General features: G+C 38.2%; 1 protein-coding gene across 5 annotated transcripts in view; it reads left to right on the plus strand.

Moving 5' to 3' along the window:
• The window catches only part of TTC3 (tetratricopeptide repeat domain 3), a 123,312-nt gene that overhangs the window by 42,994 nt on the left and 53,305 nt on the right, over positions 1 to 27,013 (plus strand). For all 5 annotated transcript variants that reach the window (XM_030914716.1, XM_030914718.1, XM_010384139.2 and 2 more), the window contains 11 exons: positions 319 to 382; positions 3,253 to 3,313; positions 7,860 to 7,944; positions 10,908 to 11,042; positions 14,133 to 14,213; positions 16,054 to 16,166; positions 20,372 to 20,492; positions 23,295 to 23,417; positions 24,363 to 24,464; positions 25,926 to 26,018; positions 26,660 to 26,724. In XM_030914716.1, coding sequence (XP_030770576.1) covers positions 319 to 382; positions 3,253 to 3,313; positions 7,860 to 7,944; positions 10,908 to 11,042; positions 14,133 to 14,213; positions 16,054 to 16,166; positions 20,372 to 20,492; positions 23,295 to 23,417; positions 24,363 to 24,464; positions 25,926 to 26,018; positions 26,660 to 26,724 — 1,043 coding nt within the window. The remainder of the gene's footprint in view (positions 1 to 318; positions 383 to 3,252; positions 3,314 to 7,859; positions 7,945 to 10,907; positions 11,043 to 14,132; positions 14,214 to 16,053; positions 16,167 to 20,371; positions 20,493 to 23,294; positions 23,418 to 24,362; positions 24,465 to 25,925; positions 26,019 to 26,659; positions 26,725 to 27,013) is intronic.

The raw sequence follows: 27,013 nt of genomic DNA on the forward strand, positions 1-27,013 counted from the left end.
TCAGGCTTGTAGATTTTTATGTACAGATGTGATAGTGTTAATTCAGATATTACTGAACAGTTGTCATGTCAGGCATTGTGCTAGGCAACAGAAATAGAATTGTCATTCAAGAATTTGTCGTTGTGTATCATGATCCTTATCATTAGTTATCATTTTGTTTGCTTGTTTATACATTTAGGCTTAATAACCAGCTGCATATTTTAGATGCTTGGGTGAATTCTATCCTATTCTATTCTAAATTCTTTTATATGGCTATTGAATTCTTCATGGTTGGGTTTTTGTTTTTGTTTTTAGAGTCTCACTAATTTTCATTGGCAGGTAGTGAATGAGGTGTTGAAGGTAGATGATTGTGACTGTCATCCTGAATTTTCACCACCATCAAGTGAGTATTGTTTTTATATCAATTGTTGCCAAGTTAATATAATGTCTCCTAAACTTGGGATGCCCTACAATTTGCACAAGCCTTGCTTATATCCACTCTTGTTCTCCTTTACTTTATAATGCTTCTATGTTAAGAAATTGTTGAATATTTATTTGAAATCAATGCTCAGTCTTTTCATATTATTTAGTAAATGTAATTTTGGAAATTCAAATAAAAGGAAAGGAAAAGATGAAGTACATAGCTCTTTTTGACCTGCTTCTTAATTTTTTTTAGGCTGTTGTTTCTCCTTATTGAAAGTTTATTATTGCCTCCCTTCCTCCCACCTGCTAGGAGCCTGTTTAGACCTTTTTAAATCTAATTGTTCTCCCCCATAAAATTTTAATAGCTGTTTATGTACCATATGTGCATCTGTGCTTTATGTGTAAAAAGAATTGATATTGTCTCCCAATAACTAATTTTCACCCTATTGGGAGTGATATCACCCATGTTGAGAACGGATGCTGCTATAACAAAAATACCATAAACTGGATAGCTTATAAGCAACAAGCATTTATTTCTCACATTTCCAGAAGCTGGGAAATTCATCATCATGATGTCAACAGATATGATGTCTGCTGAGGGTCCTTTTCCTGGTTCATAGATGGCCATCTTTTTGCCGTGTCCTCATGTAGTAGAAGGGAGCAAGACAGCCCTCTGGGGTCTCTTTTCGTTTTCTTTTTTTTGAGACAGAGTCTTGCTCTATTGCCCAGGCTGGAGTGCAGTGGCATGATCTGGGCTAACTGCAACCTCCGCCTCATGGGTTTAAGCAATTCTCCTGCCTCAGCCTCCCAAGTAGCTGGGATTACAGGCATGCACCACCACGCCAGGCTAATTTTTGTATTTTTAGTAGAGATAGGGTTTTGCCACGCTGACCAGGCTGGTGTCAAAATCTTGGCTTCAAGCGGTCCTCCCACCTTAGCCTCCCAAAGTGCTGGGATTGCAGGCGTGTGCCACCACGACCAGCCTGGGGTGTCTTCTTATAAGGGCACTAATCCCATGCATGAGGGGACAGCCTCATGACCTAATGCCTCCCAGAGGTTCCACCTCCTATTATCATCGCCTTGAGGATTTGGATTTCAACATGTGAATCTTGTGAGGGACACACATGTCCACACCATAACAGTGCTGTAGGCTAAGTCTCATTTGTTTTAAGTTGTGTGTGCTCAGTGCATGTATTTATTTACATATCTAGTAAACACAGATACCGCAGAACCTCATTACTTGGCATCATTTGGAGATGAAGGTTCTGGAGCAGTGAATATTTTTGTACTTCATTCATTTCTGAATCTTAACACTACCAGAGTTTGAAGGAAATCTTTCTAAAGTATATTACATGCTTCCCTGCCTTTTAACACGAGATTTAGGAAAATACAGTTTTTCTTGATGGCTTAAGGTTGTGGTCACACACAACAGTGACTGACCTCAAGCCTGGAAGTGTTCCTCCCAGGATTCTTAAGGTGAGATTGTTGGTTTTTTAGTTAACGATCCTCTCTTTTCCCTTCTCTTGTTTGTTGGGTGGTTGGTTTTTCTTTCCATGGTTTTGCTTCTAGCAGCCATTTCTATTTTTTGCGAACTGCAGCTTCATGTTCGCTCAGGCTCAGTTAGTTCCGTAGATATAGCTACTTAGTATCGAGCATTTCCATTTGGTTAGCACATTGGCGTCATGACACGGAGGGAAAACTCAGGCAGTTGTCCTACCTGATGCAATTCCAACAGCATATGAAACATCTTTGAGGATAAAACTTTTTTTGTGGAAGATAGCTTTTAATTTCTTGATATTTCTCAGACCATTATTATCATTTAATTAAATAAATTCTGTCTACCCTTCAGCATTTACATACAGGTGAAGAAATTGAAGTTCCAGGGTTAAGGTTAAGTAGTTTTGTCCAAGGTCACAGAATGGAAATCAAACTAGAATTCTTCTGCCTTTCCAAAAGCTGCTTTTGTTTTCTGAGGCCACCAAAGCCCAGGCTCTCATTCCGTCTTTATTACATTGGCTCTGACTTGTCTCTGTGCCCTCCCCTTAAACCTTCATCAGATGCACCCTGCTCCTCCTGCCATACCAGTTCTTCTACACAGCTCCGAGCATGTCTCTCCCTGCCCAAAAATATGCAATGGTTTCCTACTCCTGCCAGCAGAATAAAGCTGGGCTCACAGAGCTGCATGAAAAGCGAAGGGTCTGTAAACACTCACCCCAGCCTGCCTTAGCAGCCCTTTTCCAGTCTTCCACCCTTTTTGAGGTCTTGAAATCACACAGGTTTACTTAGTGCTTCTGAAATGAACTCTGCTCTTGGGTTCAGGCCATTCTATCCAAATCGTACTTCTTCCTCAAAACCAAACAAATGCTATATCCTCACTAACATTTTTCTTAACCACTCCAGCTTAAGTGATTTTTCCCTTTTGTGAGCTGTGAGAGATATTACTGACTATGCAATTAACATGTCAATAACAACACAGTACTTTCTTTTCTTCATAAGGATGATTGTTGTTTAACTGCTGAAGTGATGTGTCTTTTCACCCCATCTAATTGTAAGCTGTCTGAGAACAGAAGTTGTCTCCTGTATCTCTCTGTATTCTATGGTAGACCTAAATCATAATAATGATCACTATTATAATTGATCTTTAATAATTGATTATATTTAATAATTTATTATGTATGGAAAAATATCATCAGTAGCTTCTTTTTCGGCTTACCCTTTTGTAGTTATGCTCACGTACCATATTGCCGCTTCTGTTTTCTTACTCCAGTTTATATTTTAAAAATAGTTTTACTCTCAGGCTTGTAGATTTTTATGTACAGATTTCAGGAACAAATACTTTTATGTTCACAGGTCAGCCTCCAAAACATAAAGGAAAACAAAAATCTCGAAACAATGAATCAGAGAAGTTCAGGTATGTTTTTTCTCTTAGGTGTGTTTTTTTTCCCCTAGCGTACTCTTCCCAAGTAAAAGGAAAAAAAAGATTGTTTTTTGAGTATTAGCTACTTTAATGTATGTATTATGATGAGTACCAAAATCCCTTTCAAATATCAAAAGCATATCTTTAGGAAATGATAATTTTTGGCTAAAGGATTATTAATCCTGGATATTAATATGTTGACTTCTGAAAGTCATATAATATTTAATATGTCCATATTAATTTTTTAAATTCCAGAATATGTACGCTAAAAGGAAAAAGCATTGAGAGAGATATAAGATGCACATGAAACCTCCTTCCTTGCTCACTTCATTTGACCCCTCCTGCAGTCCCTTCTCTAGGGCCTCCAGGAGTGCACTGTTAACAGTTTCATGACTATTGGGAAAATTACTCTGTATACACAGACATAGGTATGCATATTTCAGATACCCTTTTGAGTAATTTTCGTTAGAGGAAAATATTTCCTAATGAATTCTGACTACTTATAAAATGAATTATATCAGACATCCCCATGAAAATTAACAGTAATTAATTGCCTGCTCTCTTTTTTTTTTTTTTTTTTTTTTGAGATAGGGTCTTGCTCTATCACTTACGCTGTGGTGCAGTAGTGTGACCCTAGCTCACTGCAGCCTTGAACTCCTGGGCTCAAGTGATTCTTCTGCCTCAGCTCCCAAGTAGCCGGGACTACTACTGCTACTATGGTGCATGTCACCATGCCTGGGTAATTAAAACTGAATTTTTTTTAGAGACAGGATCTTGCTCTGTTGCCCAGGCTGGTCTTGAACTCCTGGCCTCAAGTGATCCTTCTGCCTTGGCCTCCCAGAGTGCTGGGATTCCAGGCGTGTGCCTGGCCTTGCCTCCTATCTTTATAGTTAATACCCCATTGACAACAAGATATAAATTGATTACAATGTGAAATTGTAAATATTTTAATACAGAAGTTTTTTTTTTTTTTTTTTTTTTTTTTTTTTTTTTGAGACGGAGTCTTGCTCTGCCGCCCAGGCTGGAGTGCAGTGGCCGGATCTCAGCTCACTGCAAGCTCCGCCTCCCGGGTTCACGCCATTCTTCCTGCCTCAGGCTCACCGTAGTCCTGGGACTACAGGCGCCACCAGGTCGTCCGGCTAGTTTTTGTATTTTGTTAGCGACGGGGTTTCACCGTTGTAGTCCAGATGGTCTCGATCTCCTGACCTCGTGATGCCCGTCTCGGAGTGCTGGGATACAGCTTGAGCAATGCGCCGGCCAATACAAAGTTTTTTTTTTTTTTTTTTTTTTTTTTTTTTTTTTTTTGAGCAGAGTTCGCTCCGCCCAGGTGAGTCAGTGGCGGTCCAGCTCATGCAGCTCGCCCCCGGGTTTACGCCATTCCTTGCTCAGCTCCGAGTAGTGGACTACAGGCGCCGCACTCGCCCGGCTATTTTTGTATTTTGTAGGACGGGTTAACCGGTAGCCGGTCTCGATATCCTGACCTCTATCCCGTTCGGCTCCCAAAGTGCTGGGATTACAGGCTTGAGCCACCGCGCCCGGCCAGAAGTTTTTGAAGTGAATGAAAGTGATGTTGGAGAAACAGCAAAGCCATATCTGCCACAATACACTGGTTTTCAATTTCTTCTCCATTTCTTAATCTGAATCCATAATAGATGCTTCAGGGAGAATTATTTGAATATCAAAACACTAAAAAAAATCAGTGAAATCTCATTTCTTTTCAAAAATGACCATTTTTGGATACTGCTACAAAAATTAAATACAAAGCAAGGATATAGCATATTATTATGTTTTTCTATTATTTGATAGAAAAATCATGAGTCTTCTTCCTTGCCCTCCCCTGTACCCCTAAAGAAACCAGAGCTTAATATATGGTCATTTTTTAAATGCAGAATTGTAATTTTAACCTGTTTTATTTTAAAAAATTTTATTTTTGGCCGGGCGCGGTGGCTCAAGCCTGTAATCCCAGCACTTTGGGAGGCCGAGACGGGCGGATCACGAGGTCAGGAGATCGAGACCATCCTGGCTAACACGGTGAAACCCCGTCTCTACTAAAAAATACAAAAAAATACTAGCCGTGCGAGGTGGTGGGCGCCTGTAGTCCCAGCTACTCGGGAGGCTGAGGCAGGAGAATGGCGTGAACCCGGGAGGCGGGGCTTGCAGTGAGCTGAGATCCGGCCACTGCACTCCAGCCCGGGCAACAGAGCGAGACTCCGTCTCAAAAAAAAAAAAAATTTTTTTATTTTTCTGATATTTTGTTTCACTTTTCAAACCGAACACTCCTTATTCGATAGTATCTACCATATGGGACTATTTCATCATTCAATGGGATAACCACATAAAACGCTTAGAGCCCTGGAACGTCGTAAATCTTCAGTGTGCTTCAGCTGTCATCATTGCTATCACCATCATTTTCGTTGTTACTAGAATGACTCTGACCTACAGCTTGCTTTTTTGTCTTTTACAAAGTATCTTGTGTTTCTTCCTGTGTTCAGAACACAGAGCTCTTCCATTCTTCATTTGCTGCACAGTATTTTGTAATATAGCCATATCCCCCATTTTTGTGCATTAGGCTCTTCCTTCCTCTTTTCCTCCCTCACTTTCTTTCCCTCTCTCCATCTCTCTCTTTTTCTTATTTCTTTCCTTTGAGAGGGATAAATCATACGGTACTTCAAACATCCTTGCACATGCACCTTTGTGCACCTGTTGATGTATATTTACAATAAATACTTTGTAAATAATGTATAGAAGTTGTTTCTATAGTGGAATTGCTGTATGAAAGGGGACGTGTAATTTTGACTTTGACAGATATTGCCAAATTGTTCTCTCAGAAAATGCGCACTGTTCACACTCCTGCTAATCTACAAGAGGGTGCGGTGTAATAAAAAATACGTGTGTTTGGTATTTGTTCCCAGTTCCTGGTACAGAGCTCCCAAAACCCATGGAATTTCCTGAATGATATGAGTATATTTTGTTACTCATCATGAGCCCCGTTCCATGTATTTGAGTTTATGCTCATGGGGTGACTCAAAGTAGTGCCTCAGATAGTTCAGGAGGAGGTCTAGTTACCGGAAAGACCAAGCACCTGATTAGAGGGCTAAGACTTTCAACCTCATACCTGACCTCCAAGGAGGGCAGGGGGGCTGGAAATTGAGGTTAGGCACCAGTGGCCAGTGGTTAATTGTACCTACATACCTACATAATGAAACCTTAGTAAAATCCTTAAAAGAGGGCTTGAGGAGCTTCTAGATTGACGAACACATTGATGTGCTGGGAAAGTGGCATGCCCAAGGGGAGCACGAAGCTCCTCGTGACCCCCAACCTTCCTATGCATCTCTTCCCCTAGGCTGTTGGTGAGTTGTATCCTTTATAATAAATTGGTAATAGCAAGCACTTCCTTGAGTTCCATGTGTTTTTCTAGTGAGCTTGAAGAGGTAATCATGGGAACCCTCTTGTAGTCAGCAGGGCAGGAGTGTGGGTAACCTGTGTACCCCACTTGCAGCTGAAGTGAGGGCAGTCTGGTGGGACTGATTCTTTACCCTGTGAGCTCTGTGCTAACTCTGGGAGTTAGTATCAGAACTGAATTGCATTATTGCACACTCATTTTGTGTTGGACAGTTGAATTGATTTGGAAAAATGACAATATTTGGTGTTGGAAAAAATCTATACATTTGATGTCAGAAGTGCTTTCAGAAAACTCCACATCGAGTGCCTCAGATTTTCTTACTCTCACCAACTTAGGGAGTCAGACTTTCTGAAATGCTTATATCTTATTATTAGATTTTCCCATCACATTGAACATCTTTGCACTGTCTATTGGGCACATTTATTGTTTTAGGACAATGTTGTTACTAGTGACTGCAGATCAAGGCAAATACCCCTTAATTTTTCTCTTTTTTCAAAAGCCGCTTTTCCATATTTTCTTTATAATCAATTCATCTGGTTTCCCTCCACCTCTGATTTTATAGGAATGTTTATTGAGATTGCATTGGATATAGAAATTTCTAATAGAAATACTGCCAAAATGCCAATTCCCCCCGAAAGAATGGCCAACTTGTATGGCTTACCATTTACTCAGTGTTTTACATGGCCTTCAGTACATATATTTTTTTCTTCTGTCTGTCACTTTGGAGGGATGAGAGTGAACTAATATTCAGATTCTATATTTTTTTTCTTTTTTTTTTTTTTTATATGATTGAGTCTTGCTCTGTTGCTCAGGCTGGAGTGCAGTGGTGTGATCTCGGCTCACTGCAACCTGCACCTCCTGGGCTCAAGCAGTTCTCCTGCCTCAGCCTCCCAAGTAGCTGGGATTACAGGCGTGTACCACCACACCAGGCCAGTTTTTGTATTTTTGGTAGAGACAGGATTTCACCATGTTGGTCAGGCTGGTCTCGAACACCTAACCTCAGGTGATCCACCTGCCTCGGCCTCCCAAAATGCTGGGATTACAGGTGTGAGCCACTGTGCCTGGCTCTATTTTTTCTTTATATGAGTAGAACTGTTTTATTTTTAAATGATTTTTTAAAATGTTTTTTTCTTTTAGTTGTAGTTCACCATTGACTTTACCAGCAGATTTGAAGAACATCTTGGAGAAACAGTTTTCTAAATCTTCCAGAGCTGCACACCAGGTAATGGAGAAGCTTTTCCAATGGAAAAAGTAAAACTCTTTGAATAAAACATTGTTCACGTGAATAAAGTTCTAATCATGTACATCTCTAAGATTTTAAAAATATAATTATTGTATTATATTGTAGTTTTGTAGAGGTGGGGCCTCACTATGTTGTCCAGGTTGGTTTCAAACTCCTGGCCTCAAGCAATCCTTCTAAAGTGTTGGGATTACAGGCGTGAGCTATCACACCCAGCTGTTATAGACATATAATTTAATATATATGACTGCTAAGAATCCAATCTATCACTAATTTAAATATTAACTTGATAATTATATTAGCTAGAGGTTTAACTAATGATTAACACTGTGGAGTTATTTGCTTCTCAAAGAGTTAACAGTAATATTAACTTTATTTTAAAACTATTTAAACACAGTTTCATTATACTTACTCTAAAGTCATTAAAGAGCAAACTTTTATTCTTTAAATGATTTAACTTAATTAGATAATATTGTATGTAAAATTCTTTTTATGTTACTTCGTGATGGAAAATATACATTAACATGGAATAGAATGCTTGTTTCAAAACATGTGGATCTTTTTTTAAGTATACATAACAGATATTTTACAAAGAACTAAAATAGATTCCTAGTAATTTGAGGCCGGGCACGGTGGCTCGAGCCTGTAATCCCAGCACTTTGGGAGGCCGAGACGGGCGGATCACGAGGTCAGGAGATTGAGACCATCCTGGCTAACACGGTGAAACCCCTTCTCTACTAAAAATACAAAAACTAGCTGGGCGAGGTGGCGGGCGCCTGTAGTCCCAGCTACTCGGGAGGCTGAGGCAGGAGAATGGAGTAAACCCGGGAGGCGGAGCTTGCAGTGAGCTGAGATCCGGCCACTGCACTCCAGCCTGGGCGACAGAGCGAGACTCCGCCTCAAAAAAAAAAAAAAAAAAAAAAAAAAGCATTTTTGAGAATTTCTTACAGTTGGAGATTTTAAATTTTATCTTTTTACATTGATTTTTACTGACTCTAAAAACCATGAAATACTTAAATAGATGACAGCCTGTGAAGATGAAAAGACTATTTAAATAAATATGATTGGTATCTTTGAGCCTCTCTTCATTCAACACAGTTTGATTGAATCTCTCTCCATATGCTAAAGAGTGAGAGAGACTGGGTGTGCAGTGATGTGATTTTGGCCTGCTCCTGCTGGAGCTTTCAGGACAGATCATTTATGTTGTATTGAGGGAAGTGACTTCCAATGAAAGCATGAGACTGTATGGATCTGATTTCTAGACTGATAAAGAAAGCTGGGCATAATGGCACGTGTCTGTAGTCCCAGATCCTCAGGAGGCTGAGGTGAGGATTAGCCACTGCTCTCCAGCCTGGGCAACATAGTAAGGCCCTGAATTATTTATTTATTTATTTATTTATTTATTTATTTATTTATTTATTTATTATTTTCTTCTGTTTTCTTTTTTTAAGCCTCTCACTAGTTTGGGAGCCCTGTCTCTTTTAAAGAAGAAAGAAAAAGAATGAGAACAAGATTAAAATTGAATGAGTTTATAAAAGGCTAATAACTGGTATTTGTAGGGCTAGCACATCATTATTTTCAACTTCAAGTTCATATCTTAAAACAAATATGGCTGTCTTTGAGCTTTTAAGTTTTTGTGAGAGCTGCTCTTTTCCATGCATATTCTGGGGAGCGTTCTGCCAAACTTTGATTCATTGATTGAAAAGCCAGCAGAGGCTAGGTGCAGGGGCTCACGCCTGTAATCCCAGCACTTTGGGAGGCCAAGGCTGGCGGATCACGAGGTCAAGAGATTGAAACCATCCTGGCTAACATGGCAAAACCCCGTCTCTACTAAAAATACAAAAAATTAGCTGGGTGTGGTGGCGCGTGCCTGTAGTCCTAGCTACCCGGGAGGCTGAGGCAGGAGAATTGCTTAAACTCCAGAGGCGGAGGTTGTAGTGAGCCGAGATCGTGCCACTTGCACTGCAGCCTGGCGACCGAGCAAGACTCCATCTCAAAAATAAATAAATTAATTAATTAAATAAAATGGCCAGCAGAAGGCTTTTGTTAATTGGTAACCAAACTGCTTTTTCCGCTGTGATTTGTGCAGTGGGGTCTCCTTTTGGATCTTCATTTTTAGGAACGGTGAGGAATACAGCATACATATTTGCATTCGCTGCCCTTTTGAATGGCACACACGTGTATAGCAAGGAGTGAGGAGATTTTAGGCTTAATGTCTAGCCTTGCCTCTCCAATCTTTATGGAACTTTGGTGACTTACAGCTATTCCCATGTCACTAAAATATGAATTCAAATTATAATGCATATTCAAATTACAAAGTTTTTCTTAGTTTAAGGGTACATGATAGCAATTTTGTTTTAACTTTTTATTCCTTATGTTATTCCTTTTGCATTTAACCTATTGTTATCTCTCCCAGTAATTTTATCTAGTTATATTCAAATATATGTTAGGCAGGAGTACAGTTAACAATTGAAATATTTATTTCTTGCTTAGAATTAAGGTTTGTTTCAGAGCAGGATGGCAGTTGTTAAAATCTGGTAGTGATTAGAATATTGATTGTATGTTCTTAAGTGTCTAATTGTTCTACTCCCAAACAATTTATTTTAAATGATGGCTAGTGTTTTTCATATATATTGTTAAAACTTAAAAATGCTATCTGTCTAGTCTGGAGAGCAAGTGAGGCTTAGTGCCATGTAGTGTAAAATGAGCCACCTTTGTCACAGGCAACAGAAGAGGTGTTGCAATTAAGATGGTAAAGCAGTACCTTTTCATTTTTCACTTTAAAAGTGTGCTGCTGAGAAAGGCATATGATGAATAAGGGTAGTTTGGGTATTGATTTAAACATTTGATCATTAGTTATAAAATATTACTTGAACTTGGCATCTTAAGTTTTAAATTAAAAATGTGTAGATTTGGGTTACTGAAATAGAATTTCTTTTTTCCAGGATTTTGCTAATATAATGAAAATGCTGAGAAGCTTAATTCAAGATGGCTATATGGCCTTATTGGAGCAGCGTTGCCGCAGTGCCGCACAGGCCTTTACAGAGTTGCTGAACGGTTTAGATCCTCAAAAAATAAAGGTAAATTTGCCATATCATAACTTGTTTATCAATGCTAATGCACCTCAGATGAATGCAGAAGAGAACCAAGGCCTTAACTCTTTATAGTCATATACCTAAGACCTTGCTGAGATTGGCTGAATCTACTTCAGGCTGTGGGAAGCAGGTAGTGCTCCAATTCAGACTTCACGAGTATGCTCAATAGGTGATCCATGTTTATACTCTCTCCTTGACTGTAGTTTAAGGTCATTAGAACTGACTTTTTCTCTAAATCAAGGATTTCAACTCACTTTAGTCACACCTTTTCACCCAGGAAGAAAGTATAGGCATACCTCGTTTCATTATGCTTTGCTTTATTGCACTTTGCAGACAATGCATTTTTTACAAATTGAAGATTTGTGGCAATCCTGTGTCAAGCAAGTCTGTTGGTGCCAGTCTTCCGAAAGCATGTGCTCACCTTGTGTTTCTGTAGCACATTTTGGTAATTCTCACAATAGGCCAAACTTTTTCATTATCATTATCACTATATCTGTGATCAGTGATCTTTGATGTTACTATTGTAATTATTTTGGGACACTACAACCTGTGCCTATGTAAGAAAGGGAACTTAATAAATTGTGTGTGTGTGTTCTGAGTGCTCTGCCAACCAGCTGTTATCTCCACCCACTTCTTTAAGTCTCCCTGTTCCCTGAGACATGATATTGAAATTAGGCCAATTAATGACTCTACAGTGGCCTCTAAGTATTCAAGCGAAAGGAAGAGTTGCACGTCTCTCACTTTAAATAAAAAACTAGAATGATTACGCTTCGTGAGGAAGGCATGTTGAAAGCCAAGACAGGCAGAAAGTTAGTCCTCTTGTGCCAAATAGCCAAACTGTGAATGCAAAGAAAAAGTTTTTGAAGGAAATTTAAAGTGCTACTTTAATGAACACATGAATGACAAGAAAGTGAAACAGCTTTCTTGCCGATGTGGAGAGTCTTAGTGGTCTGGGTGGAAGATCAAACCAGCCATAACATTCTCTTAAGCCAGAGCCTAATCCAGAGCAAGACTGTAACTCTTCTATTCTGTGAAGGCTGAGAGAGGTGAGGAAGTTGCAGAAGAATAGTTTGAAACTAGCAGAAGTTGGTTCATGAGATTTAAGGAAAGAAACCAATTTCATAACGTAAAAGTGCAAGGTGAAGCAGCAAGTGCTGATGGAGAAGCTGCAGCAAGTTATCAAGAAGATCTAGTGAAGATCATTGATGAAGGTGGCTGTGCTAAACAACAGATTGTCAATGGAGACAAAACAATCTTCTGTTGGAAGAAGATGCCGTCTAGGACTTTCATAGCTAGAGAGAAGTCAATGTCTGGTTTCAAAGCTTCAAAAACGATGGGCTCATTACTCATTAGGGGCTGATGCAGCTGGTGACCTAAGTTGAAGCCAGTGCTCATTTACTTTCCAAAAATCTGCAGGCCCTTGAGAATTATGCTACTTCACTCTGCCTGGAGCCCTAAAAATGGAACAACAAAGCATGAATGACAGCACATCTGTTGACAGCAAGGTTTACTAAGTACTTTAAGCCCACTGTTGAGACCTACTGCTAGAATAAAAGATTCCTTGCCAAATACTACTGCTCATTGACAGTGCACCTGCCCAAGAGATCTGGTACGTGCACAAGGAGATGAATGTTGTTTTCATGCCTGGTAGCACATGGATCAAGGAGTCATTTTGACTTTCAAGTCTTATTATTTAAGAAACATATTTTATAAGGTTATAGCTGCCATATTCCTCTATGAGTCCTCTGTTGGATCTGGACAAAGTAAATTGAAAACCTTCTGGAAAGGATCACCACTCTAGATACCATAAAGAACGTTCATGGTGCATGTGAGAGATCAAAATATCAACATCAACAGGAGTTTGGAAGAAGTGAATTCCAGCCCTCATGGATGACTTTGGGGGGTTCAGGACATTAGTGGAGGAAGTCACTACAGATGTGGTGGAACAAGCAACAGAATTAGAAGTGGAGCCTGAAGATGTGACTGAATTGCTGCAACCTCAGGATAAAACTTGTAGGGATACGGAGTTGCTTCTTACACATGAACAAAAGAAGTCATTTCTTGAAATAGAACCTACTCCTTGTGAAGATGCTGTGAATATTGTTGAAATGAGAAACTTAGTTGATCAAGCAGTAGCAGGATTTGAGAGGATTCACTCCAATTTTGAAAGAAGTTCTAGTGTGGGTAAAATGCTGTCAAAAAGCATCACATGTTACAGAGAAACCTTTTCTGAAAGTCAGAGTCACTCAGTACGATGGACTTCATTGTTGTCTTATTTTAAGAAATTGCAGCAGCACCTTAATTTTCAGGAACTACCACCCTGAACAGTTAGCAGTCATCAATATCAAGGCAAAACCATCCACCAACAAAAATATGTAGATGACAGGTTGATGGGTGCAGCAAACCACCACGACACGTGTATACCTATGTAACAAACCTGCATGTTCTGCACATGTATCCCAGAACTTAAAGTATAATTTTTAAAAAAGTTTAAAAAAAGATTATGACTCAGTAAAGCCTCAGATGATCATTAGCATTTGTAGCAATAAAATCTTAAATTAAGGTGTATACATTGTTTAATAGACATAGTGCTAGTACACACTTAATAAACTACAGTATCACTTAAACATAACTTTTATATGCACTGGGTAACCCACAAGTTTGTGAGACTCACTTGATTGTGATATTTGCTTTATTGTAATGCTCCAGAGCCGAACCCACAGTATCTCTGAGGTAGCCTATAATAGCTAAGTAAATGTCTTAATCTGTCACTAGTACCCCTTACATGAAAAATAATATGACTTTAATTAGAAATTAATCTATTATGAACCATGCCTTAAGGAACTCTGAGACAGTGATTCTGTGTTTTAAATAGCAGGATAACTGCTTTATTGGGATAAAAATCTCTTTTCTAATTCAATTTGGCCAGTCATACTGATTAGTGAGATTTTATGACAATCATTGATTAGTAAGATTGATTAGCAAGATTCTGTTACACTTCTTTTTCTGTTGTGACTAGATGCAGATTGGGCAGAATTATGTTCAGATTTTTAACTGAGGCATTTTTATTGACAGCAATTGAACCTGGCCATGATTAACTATGTCTTGGTTGTCTATGGACTTGCCATTTCTCTCCTTGGAATAGGACAGCCTGAGGTAAGATTTGTAACAGTGGTAATAAACAATTAAAATGATAGTGACATACCTTATAATAGTTGTTTTCTCATTTTGACCCATTTTCTTCTCTGTACCTTCTGATAATTTTGTCTGAAATATATCAGTTTAATTTAGTTTGTGTTTTTAAAGAATATTTAGTTTGTTCCTATTAGAAAAAGGCTTTGCCAGGCAATCAGTGGGAATCTACTTTTTATGTGTATAAAAATTAGGACATAATGTATCATGATAGATAGATTTCAGAAACATAATCTTGGGGGAAAAGCAAGTTGGAGGACATAAACATTGTGATCCCACTTATATACAATTTGGAAAATATAAATAATAGTATTACATACTGTTTAAGAATTCTGTGCATCTTGTAAAAAAGTGGAAAAAATATGGATTATGTTTATATAGAATTGAAGATAATGGCTGCCTTTAGTGATGGCAGGAGGGAATGGACCTGGGGAGGTTTCATGTTATGCTGTTTTCCTAGAAAAACACAGGTAACAATGATAATGTTAATATCTTTTATTTCTAGGTAGAAAGTACTTAGGTATTGTATTTCTAGATTGCAGGCTTCCTATAACTGCATGTAGTCAGTGTATAGACATGAGCTCCCAGGATTTCCCTTAGTCATGCTCCTGCCTTGCTCTCCTGGAATGTCTACCTACCTATACTGTTTGACATTATAACTTTGCTTTCTGAGGTTTTGAGTTTGCTATAAATGTTGAAATGCTCTAGAATGACCTCAAGTATAATATATAATTTGGGCTCTGTTTTTCCCTGTCTAGATGAAGGTTTAACCCTAACTTGCCACCTAGCGAGGATCTAAGTAGTCTTTTACGTTCTGTTCTCTCCCAGAAGTCGACAGTGCCCAAGGTTCATTTTCCTTGATCTCGGTGTCACAGATTAATAATGTCTTCCATGAATGCTGTCTAATTCTATTTTCCAAGAGACAGCTGGAGACAGAACTTCATGATTTTAATTTTATTCCTGACAGTAATAATAAATACCATATTTTACCTTATTAGAATTGAAGAAATCATTTATTACATTTGTGATTTAATGTAAAATAGAATGATTTGGGAAAAAAAACATGTTATAGTAGAACTTACATGTTTGGAAGAATTTCATCAGAGGATAGCCCTTGCTTCAAACATTTTTAGAATGCCTCTGTTGGAACTGGCCTCAAAGCTCTATTTTGTAGTGACATTTCTTTTTTTCACTCACAGTAGGGTTACCAGTATTTCTTAGAACTGAGTGTCTTTTGGATGTTTTCCAAAAACAAAATTCATTCAACTTAGTGGTTTTTCACTGTTGAGAATATTAAAAAAAGAATGTACTCTAAGTTATGTTAAGTTTTTCCTAAAGAGCTGTTTTTAAGACAGCTTTCATCCATCTTATGCCACAAAAGACTGTGATAACATCATTGGAATGGCATTCCTTCCAAGGGATTAGCACTTAATAGGATCTATGTTATGGTGTGTTTACACCATAATTAGCCTTTTTTAAAAAAACAAAAACAAAAACACGATTTGACTCTTTTTAGTATTAGCCAGCACCTGCTAGGCCCTTAGTGTGTACTGGTAAATGCTTGTAGGTTGATTATCTGATGTGTTCAGCTGGATTGGTTTGGTTGTGTCTCTGACTATCTATATGATCAGAAATTTATGTAATTCCTAAGAAAGTGAAACACAGAGGTATAATTTTGCCACAGGAATTTGGGGATATGCAGTTGTTATTTTAATATTATTTAAAAAAAATCAACCTTTAGGTAAAATTTATTTCAGTATTTCTGTTTGTATGTAAGTGATCATTGTTTTCACTGCTATTGAAGGAATTATCTGAAGCTGAAAACCAGTTTAAGAGGATTATTGAACACTACCCCAATGAGGGACTTGATTGCTTGGCCTACTGTGGAATTGGAAAAGTATATTTGAAAAAAAACAGGTTAGTAGAAATGACACTACTTTAAGCTCTAGGCTGGTAACTCATTTAAAATCCAATGTGATAATGATCCATTTTCTGGAATTATTTTGATATCTCCTCTGTAGCACAGTATCATAATTGTGATTTACTTTGAGGACCTGAAATTTCACTATCAATATATATATATTTTTTTATTATACTTTAAGTTCTAGGGTACATGTGCACAACGTGCAGGTTTGTTACATATATATACATGTGCCATGTTGGTGTGCTGCACCCATTAACTTGTCATTTACATTAGGTATATCTCCTAATGCTATCACTCCCCCTCTCCCTCCCCACAATAGGACCTGGTGTGTGATGTTCCCCTTCCTGTGTCCAAGTGATCTCATTGTTCAATTCCCACCGATGAGTGAGAACATGTGGTATTTGGTTTTCTGTTCTTGCGATAGTTTGCTGAGAATGATGGTTTCCAGCTGCATCCATGTCCCTACAAAGACACGAACTCATCCTTTTTTATGGCTGCATAGTATTTCATGGTGTATATGTGCCACATTTTCTTAATCCAGTCTGTCACTGATGGACATTTGGGTTGATTCCAAGTCTTTGCTATTGTGAATAGTGCCGCAGTAAACATCCGTGTGCATGTGTCTTTATAGCAGCATGACTTATAATCCTTTGGGTATATCCCCAGTAATGGTATGGCTAGGTCAAATGGTATTTCTAGTTCTAGATCTTGAGGAATCACCACACTGTTTTCTACAATGGTTGAACTAGTTTACAGTCCCACCAACATTGTAAAAGTGTTCCTATTTCTCCACATCCTCTCCAGGACCTGTTGTTTCCTGATTTTTTAATGATTGCCATTTTAACTGGTGTGAGATGGTATCTCATTGTGGTTTTGATTTGCATTTCTCTGATGGCGAGGAATGATGAGCATTTTTTCATGTGTCTGTTGGCTGTATGAATGTCTTCTTTTGAGAAGTGTCTGTTCATATCCTTTGCCCACTTTTTGATGGGGTTGTTTGTTTTTTTTCTTGTAAATTTGATTGAGTTCTTTATAGGTTCTGGATATTAGCCCTTTGTCAGATGAGTAGATTGCAAAAATTTTCTCCCGTTCTGTAGGTTGCCTGTTCACTCTGATGGTAGTTTCTTTTGCTGTGCAGAAGCTCTTTAGTTTAATTAGATCCCATTTGTCAATTTTGGCTTTTGTTGCCATTGCTTTTAGTGTTTTAGACATGAAGTCCTTGCCCATGCCTATGTCCTGAATGGTATTGCCTAGGTTTTCTTCTAGGGTTTTTATGGTTTTAGGTCTAACATTCAAGTCTCTAATTCATCTTGAATTAATTTTCGTATAAGGAGTAAGGAAAGGATCCAGTTTCAGCTTTCTACTTATGGCTAGCCAATTTTCCCAGCACCATTTATTAAATACACTATCAATATTAATTGTTAAAGCAAGGCCAGTCATTGCAGTTGTTGGTACTTCCTGATTTTAAATCTAATAAGTCAGCAATATAGTAATTTGACATTAAAGATTGAATAGTCTAGTGTATAATCATCTATAGTGAGTGAATTGATATAAACTAATGTTTTTAAAATCTGATTGTTTAATTTTTTTGATTTAATTATTTTTTAAAAATCTGTATAAAGATGGTTTTAAATAAGAGATATCTATGTATTCAAAGACATAATGAGTTAGGAATAAAAGTCTCTCCTCTGAACTCTATTGTAGTTGTAATCCTTACAGTTTAATATTGAAGCTGTTCTCTAAATGCCTCATGTCTCTTAGTCTTGTCTCCCTGAATGTCAGTATGTCCCCAAGGGGACAGGATTATGTCTTGAGCTTTAAAAAAAGAAAATCTGTTCTGCCACTTGTACCCAGTATAGAGGTAGGTATTTTAGATTACTGTATAAAGAAATAATTGTTGACCGATTGAATATTATTTATAATTTCTAACTATCTTTCAATTTTCATTTAACTTGTTAGGGGAAATTTTGTGAGATTTTAGGGGAAATTTTGTGAGATTTTGGGGGAACCCCCCACCCCAGGCTTAGAATGTGCCTAGAACCTCCTTTATATATTTTTTTAAATTAAATAAAGTTTTTTTTTTGGCCAGGCACAGTGGCCCACACCTGGAATCCCAGCACTTTGGGAGGCCGAGGTGGGTGAATCACCTGAGGTCAGAAGTTCGAGACCAGCCTGACCAATATGGTGAAACCCCGTCTCTACTAAAAATACAAAAATTAGCCGAGTGTGGTGGTGTGCGCCTGTAGTCCCAGCTACCGGGAGACTGAGGCAGGAGAATTGCTTGAACCCAGGAGGCAGAGGTTGCAGTGAGTCGAGATTGTGCCACTGCACTTTAGCCTGGGTGACAGAGCGACACTCCGTCTCAAAAAAACAAAGTTTTTTTTTACTTCGTGAAATTACTGTCTTAGCTGAGCTATATTAAGGATCAAGCAGATGCAGGGAAAGTGAGGACTTAGCAAGCACCTTTATAGGATTAGCAAATGAAACTAGTTTAAAAGTTTAGTATAAATTGTTTAGGTTATACCCGTTTGATGCAGCAGTCACATGCAAATTCACAAGGTCTAGAAAAATTACTTAAATGTTTAGAATCATGAAGATTGTGCAAAACTAGAAAGTCTTTTTCATATTGAAAAGCATTTACATTTTAATTTCTGAATATTACAGTGTGGGACTGAATAGCAAATACACTGTTTTTTGGTGTTGCAATGTGCAGTTTCTGCTTTGAAATCCTGTGATGTATGACTGTCTTACAGTGGATGGTGGTGTAGCTTTTCTGCACGTGAATCTTACTGTAGCTGTAGGCAAAAATAAGTTTTTAAATTGGGAAGTCATTTCAGGATTAGAGAAGGCAGGAAAGTCTTCTCTAGTGTGAAGAGATGAATAAAGACTTGGTTAACTTTTTTTTTTTGTTGAGGCAGTGTTTCGCTCTTGTTGCCCAGGGTGGGGTGCAATGGCGCAGTCTCAGCTCACTGCAACCTCTGCCTCCTGGAGGCAATTCTCTTGCCTCAACCTCCCAAGTAGCTGGGATTACAGGCATGTACCACCACACCCAGCTAATTTTGTATTTTTAGTAGAGACGGGATTTCACTATGTTGGTCAGGCTGGTTTTGAACTCCTGACCTCAGGTGATCCACCTGCCATGGCCTCCCAAAGTGTTGAAATTACCGGCATGAGCCACTGCGCCCAGCCTTGGTTAACTTTATAATTAAGTACTTCAGTATTCTTTTGTTGAATGGACTGTGGGAATCTATTGACATTATTTCTTCAAGTCATGAATCAAATCAGAACTAAAACATTTCGTATTTATAGTTAAAGCAATTTAAATACACATTTAAATATTTGTTAAAATAATTTACTGTTTTATGGTTGAGAGAAAACATCCAGAATACATGATGCCTTAAAAAAAATTTTTTAGCAGAGAAATTTTTACTACCGTTGTCCTAATAGAGTCAAATAAAATAAAAATTCCCCTATTTATGAATTATTAGTTGTAGTGGAAGTTTGCTGTTTCTGTATAAGAATCTACTTTAGTTTAGTTAATGAAACAAAGATTGAACAGATTATTCAATTTTCTGTTTCAATTGTTGGAATCTTTAAAAAGTAAGTACCAACTTTAAAAGAACTAGTGTACATTGGCCAGGCGTGGTGGCTCACGCCTGTACCAGCACTTTGGGAGGCCTAGGCGGGCGAATCATGAGGTCGGGAGTTCGGCACCAGCCTGGCCAATATGGTGAAACCCTTTCTCTACTAAAAAAATACAAAAATTAGCCGGGCGTGGTGGTGCGTGCCTGTAGTTACAGCTACTCGGGAGACTGAGGCAGAAAGAATCGCTGAACCCAGGGGGTGGAGGTTGCAGTGAGCTGAGATCTCACCACTGCACTCCAGCCTGGGCAACAGAGTGAGACCCCATCTCAAAAACAGCAACAACAACAACAACAACAAAAAAAAACTAGTGTACACCTAGCACAATAAAGCCAGTGTCCAAGACGAGTTGTGTTTAATGCGTATTACTTTTATAGCAAAACAGCAATAGTGACTTTGTTTTTTTAAAGAAAATTTAGTTACATTGAATATTGCTGTTCAGTGATTCAGCAAATGTATTTGTCCCAGTAAGCTTGAGATCTTTGGTGACTTTTGTTGAGGGGAATGAAAATACCATTTTACATATTTAATACCTTTTTCATAATTTTGACTTTAGATTTCTAGAAGCTCTCAATCACTTTGAGAAAGCAAGAACCTTGATTTATCGTCTTCCTGGAGTGTTAACTTGGCCCACAAGTAATGTGATTATTGAAGAGTCTCAGCCACAAAAAGTAAAGGTAACCATTAATTTTTGCAGAGTGTTTCTTACTGTGAATGCTTATCTGCATTGACTGACTCAGGTAGCAGGAGGCAGAGAGGTAGGAGCATTCCATCCCCACTTCCTTTACATGCATTTCCCCTCTACAGTCTATTGAGAATCTCTGACATTTATTGAATGTTTTCTATGTGCTAGTCCTGTACCTTCCATTTATCATTATGCTTAACAGCAGGCCTGTGCAGGGGGCACTGTGATCATTCCCATTTTACAGATGAGGAAGGTTAAGTTTAGAGAGGTGAAATGATGCACTCAAGGTGAAACAGCAAGCAAATCGTAGTCCTGGGACTTGAGTCCAGGCATTCTGACTTCTGAGTGTACGTGATCCTGCAGTATGCTGGACTTGGTTGTACTTAGAGGAAGGTATAGTATTGCTGTTTCATCATAAAGTTACCACAGTTACTGAGATGGTACTTAAAGATTCAGAAAAATACTAATTTAGTCTCACATCCAGAAGCATAAAGATGCTTTGCTTGTTCTAGAAAGACGTATGTGTGAAATGACTGAGATAGGCTTTTACTTGTAGTGAACTCTCACATGTACTCAGAACTTGATTTTGGCTAAAGTCAACTTTTACAACTCAATAATAAAAAGACAATCTAATTTAAGAAGTAGACAAAGGATCTGAATAGACATTTCTGCAAAGAAGATATACAAATGGCCAATTAGCACATGAAAAGATATTCAGCATCATTAGCTATCAGAGAAATACAAATCAAAACCACAGTGAGATACTACTTCACACTCAGTAGGATGTGGGTAGACAATAAATATTGGCAAGGGTATAGAAAAATGGGAACATTCAGACACTGCTGGTGGTAATGTATAATGATGCAGCTGCTTTGGAAAATAGTCTGGCAGTTGCTCAGACAGTTAAACATAGAGTTACCATGTCTCAGTCCATTTGTGTTGCTATAAAGGACTACCTGAGACTGGGTGATTTATGAAGAAAAGTAGGCTTGTGGTTTTGCAGGCTGTATAAGAAGCATGGTGTCAGCATCTGCTGGTGAGGGCCTTCAGCAGCTCCTACTCATGTGGCGTAGGAGAGCCAGTCTGTAGAGATCATATGGTGAGAGATGGGGAAGTGCCAGACTCTTTTTAACAACCAACTCTTTAGGGAACTAATGGAGTGAGAACTCACTCACCCCAGGGAGGGAATTAGTCTATTCATGAGAGATTTGTCACCATGACTCAAAACACCTCCCACTGTGTCTCACCTCCAACACCAGGGATCAGATTTCAACATGTGGTTTGGAGGGTCAAACATTCAAACTATAGCATACCATATGACCCAGCAGTTTCACTCCTAGGTGTGTACAGAGAAAGGAAAACATGTTCTCACAAAAACTTGTACGTGAATGTTCATAGCAGCGTTAGTCATAATAGCCCAAGTATTCATCAGCTGATAAATGGGTGAATAAGTATTGGAACCTGGGAGGTTGAGGCTGCAGTAAGCCTTGATTGTGCCACTGCAGTGCAGCCTGGACAACAGAGTGAGAGTCTGCCTCAAAAACAAATGGCCAGGTGTGGTGGCTCACTCCTGTAATCCCACCACTTTCGGAGGCCAAGGCTTCAGGAAGCTTGCTTGAGCTCAGGAGTTCCAGACCAGCCTGGGCAACATGGTGAAACCGGTCAATACAAAAATTAGCCAAACATGGTGGCACACACCTGTAGTCCCAGTGACTCAGGAGGCTGAGGTGGGAGGATCAGTTGAACCTAGGAGGCAGAGGTTTCAGTGAGGTGAGATTATGCCACTGCACTCCAGCCTGAGTGACAGAGTGAGACCCTGTCTCAAAAAAAAAAAAAACAAACAAAAAAGTACTTGATAACATGCTACAGCATGTATGAACCTTGACAAAATTATGCTAAATAAAAGAAGCCAAACACGAAGGGCTTGTGTGAGTCCATTCGTATGAAATCTCCAGAATAGGCAAATCTGTATATAGAACAGAAAGCAGACTAGTGATTGCTGGGCCTGGGAGGTTAGGGGAAAATGAGGAGGGACTGCTAATGCATATGGAGTTTCTTGTTGAAAATGTTCTAAATTTAGATTGTGGTGATGTCGGTACATCCTGTGAATATGCTAAAAACCACTGGACTACACTTTACTTGAGTTGTATAGTGTGTTAATTATATCTCAACAAAGCTGTTATAAAAAATAAAACACAGGGATTCTTGGATTTTCCTCTCTTCATACAAGATTGGGATGGAGGCACAGGAGCTATTGATAACAAAAAGCCAGCACTGGAGGCATGGCATGAGTCTCTTGGGGGCTTCATTAGCCATGGAATAATTCGCCAGGGAGTCCACAAACAACAGTGGCAGAGCTGCAAGGAGGAAGATCATGGGAGTGTTAGGATCCTGGATGAGGTGATGTCGGGCAAGAGGAGCTGGTAAAGTCCTCAGGATTCCCCTAAGGGTTATTCTGCCTTGCTTGACTTCCTCTTAATGCTTATGGGAGATTTCTGAGAGTTGTAAATTATGAAATGAGATTTGATGATTGTAACAGGACAAAATTTTGATTCTTTCGAAATTCTGTAAAAAAATTTTGTTCAGTCCTCTTTTTAAATCTCTTATGTCTTTGTATCAGCCTTCCTTTTAAAAGGAAAAACTTTCAAAGTTGTATGTAGTTTGTTGTTGGTGAAAAAAATTTAGTCATTCTTATGCTGAAAATATTTTGATGGCAAGAGGTTATTGAAATCACAGACATTTTTATTGACAGATTAGTATTGTAATGGTATCATTTTTGTTTATTTTGTTTTAGATGCTGTTAGAGAAATTTGTTGAAGAATGCAAGTTCCCTCCAGTGCCAGATGCCATTTGTTGCTATCAGAAGTGCCATGGATATTCTAAGATCCAGATATACATAACTGATCCAGACTTTAAGGTAAATAATGAGTGTACAGTGGGACATTAATTGCAAAATCATTCCTTAAAATGGGCTCAAAACAATCTCTAATTGGAAACACCCAAGTTCTCTGGCTAGTTAGCAGTTGTCCACGCCTTTCCCTGGACTTTTTTTTTTTTTTTTTTTTTTTTTGAGACGGAGTCTCACTCTGTCACCCAGGCTGGAGCGCAGTGGCACAATCTTGGCTCACTGCACCCACTGCCTCCTGGGTTCAAGCAATTTTCCTGCCTCAGCCTCCCGAGTAGCTGGGATTACAGGCATGTCCCAGCACACCCAGCTAATTTTTGTATTTTTAGTAGAGACGGAGTTTCATCCTATTGATCAGGATGGTCTCGATCTCTTGACTTCGTAATCTGCCCCCCTCAGCCTCCCAAAGTGCTGGGATTACAGGTATGAACCACCGCGCCCAGCCTTCCTGTACTTTTTTAGGTCTACATCATCTCACATGGGAACCAGAGCCACTGTTGTATAAACACTGTGGGCTGGGGTAGTGACCTGAGAAGGCAGGCTGGCTCATTCCTTTTCCTCTTCCAGCCACCTTAGGAGGATAGGAAACAAAGTGAGATTGTTACCTCTGATTTGTTGCAATTCTGATGTCTCATAAAATTTGAGTCCCGAATCTAAAGGTCATTGTGATCACTGAATTAGCTGCTAAAGACCAAAATTTGAGATAAGTCTGGCACTTAATTTATACTGGTTTATTCAAGAAGATAGTAGCTGCCCTTGTCCTACTGTTCCAATGTCCATGGTTAGTAAATCAGATGAAATAATGTTTATAAAATATTTGATATAAAGAATAATGTGACTTTTTGCTGTGGAAATAAACATGTTAGTCAAGCTCTCTCTGTCTTTATGTGTGTTGTAGTGAGTGCGTGTGCAGAGACATCTTTGAAACGTTAATTACAAATTTTTTTGTAACCCTAGGGTTTTATACGCATCAGCTGCTGCCAGTACTGTAAAATAGAATTTCACATGAATTGCTGGAAGAAGTTAAAAAGCACAACCTTTAATGATAAAATTGACAAGGTAAAGCATAACAAGATTGTCTGAATTTTTCAGTATACTTATTGTATGTCAATTTTTTCCCCCAAGAATTCCTTCCTGAACATTCTGCACATCATTAGAAAGTTTTAAATTATAACTTTAATAATAAAGTGGAAAATCAGGTTTTGTTTTTATTTATACAATTATGAAGGCATTAACCATAGAGGCTTTGTTTTTTTAAAGAGACAGATCTCACTGTGTTACCCAGGCTAGAGGCAGTGGTGCAGTCGTAGCTCACTGCAGCCTCAGACTCCTTGACCCAAGTGATCCTGCTTCAGCCTCCCAAAGTGCTGGGATTATAGGTATGAGCCACTGTGCCAGACCCCACTTGAAAGTTTTGATGTGGAATTAGAGGTTTCAAAACCAAAATTTGATGCGGTAATTTGTACTAAGAAATCAACTCAAAACAATTTTTTTAATGTTGGGAAGAAGGATCAACTTCAATTTTAAACTGCCATTTCTTACCAGGGATTTTCTTATCATCAAGATAATGACGTTAATTACCATGAAGTAGACATACTTTGAGGGAAGACATAATATTATGATCTTATTTGTATTCATAGAATTCGTTTCTGATCTGTAGAAACTATGGACCTTTTCCTACACTTCTTAGGCTTATGCAGACCACTGTTCTTATCTGGGAAAGAGTAAGGCAGTTGTACTAGGCATCTGTTAACAATAGCAATGATTAAAGTTGGTAGAAGTAAATTCTCACATTTTGTACATTTTCACATAATGAATTAACAATATAATGATGTGAGTAAATAACTGTCACCTTTGAGTCACTTCTGCTATGTCTTTGTCTTACCTAAATTGAGTTTCTCTAGCGATATACCATCTTTTAGTGGTCCTAACCGTTCCCATGGTGGTCTTAACCGTTCCCATGGTTTTAAATATGCTCTTTAGATTAGTTAGCTTTCACTAGGATATGCTGAAGTAATATACAACCCAAATATCTTGTGGCATACATTCAGAGAAGTTTGTTTTTTGCTTACATGACTTGTCCTACAGTTCTGCAGTTGTTGGCTGGGACTGGGCTATAGCAGCTTTATTCTGTCTGGCTCTATTCCTTGTTTCTCAATCTAAGTTGAAGAATGACCCTTTTCTGGAACATCTTCCTGTGTCAGAGGAAAAAGAACAATGTCCAGTCTATAAAGTGTTTGTGAAACCTTTTGCCTAGACATGTGTACATCATGTCTGGTCACTTTGCATTGATGAAAGCAAGTCACATGGTCAGACCCACACCTGAAAGTATGTTTTTCCTACATGGAAGCCTTAGAATTCACATGGCAGTGAGTAAGGATTTTCACCACTTCCCTGAAGATGGTTTTAGTCCATATTTTGACTGTTCCTACTGGTAAAAGTAGTATACATGTATAGATTTATCCCCCCTAGACGTAACATTTTTCTTGTTTTTTTTTTTTTTTTTTTTTAATCAAATAGGATTTTCTACAAGGAATGTGTCTTACCCCTGACTGTGAAGGTGTCATTTCTAAGATTATCATCTTCAGCAGTGGTGGTCAAGTTAAATGTGAAGTAAGTAATAAAGGGGTTAAATAGATAACCAAAATGTTTACACCTTTTGAAACATGATTTGAATTCGTAGATGTCATGTAATTTGGATATTTTCCAGGAAAGAAGCAATTACTTCATTTAAGAAAATATAGGAAATACTTGGATGTGAGAATCCTTCATTGTAATGAAAGCATTTGTATATTCTTTTATTTTTTAATAGGAAAAGGAGGCTTTTTATATCTTAGTTTTACTGATTTTACTCTTTTTGATAACTTCATTTTCTTAATCCTGGTAAACTTTTGGGCATTAGTGGGTGTGCAGGTTTTTAGGGAAGGGGAAGAGCATCTTGAGGGATTACGTTTAACTTCTTGACATGGGAGTGGCAGGAGTGGGTAGTCGTAATAATATTTACACTTTATTAGATCATCTGCTTACTCTTAATTTTTAAAAATATTTTTCCTCAAGTGTGTCTACTCTCTTGTTCCTCTTCAGTAAATTATTTTGCTAAAGCTTTCTGGGCTTTTGTCTGGGTCAGAACATCATCACTGTTCTCTATCAAACTGAACATTATGTGTGCTTCTGAAATACTTGTCACTTGTGGTTTTGTGTTTTATGTCATGGGAGTATGAGACAAATTTTGGATGTCTTTGTTTTATTTAAAGTTTGAACACAAGGTCATAAAAGAAAAGGTTCCTCCAAGACCTATTCTGAAACAGAAATGTTCTAGGTAAGATTTTTAACAATCAGTGCTTTGATGATGTCTCTTAGAATATAATTCAGTTAAATGCAGATTTCTAAATTATGCCTTTTAAAAAATTGGCTGTGTATACATATATCCAAATAAGTGTTTTTTAGAAATGATTTTTATGGAAATTTAAAACTTAAAGAGAACTAGCCTAGAATGACTAAATACTAAAAACTTGATTCAGAATTATTTATCTAGTGGCTGAATTTACAAGTAAAATTAGAACATTTGATGTTGTGAAATTACATGTTTGATGAATAGATTTGGCATT

The sequence above is a fragment of the Rhinopithecus roxellana genome, chromosome 13, assembly GCF_007565055.1.
Source record: "Rhinopithecus roxellana isolate Shanxi Qingling chromosome 13, ASM756505v1, whole genome shotgun sequence".
In the NCBI taxonomy this organism is placed as follows: domain Eukaryota; kingdom Metazoa; phylum Chordata; class Mammalia; order Primates; family Cercopithecidae; genus Rhinopithecus; species Rhinopithecus roxellana.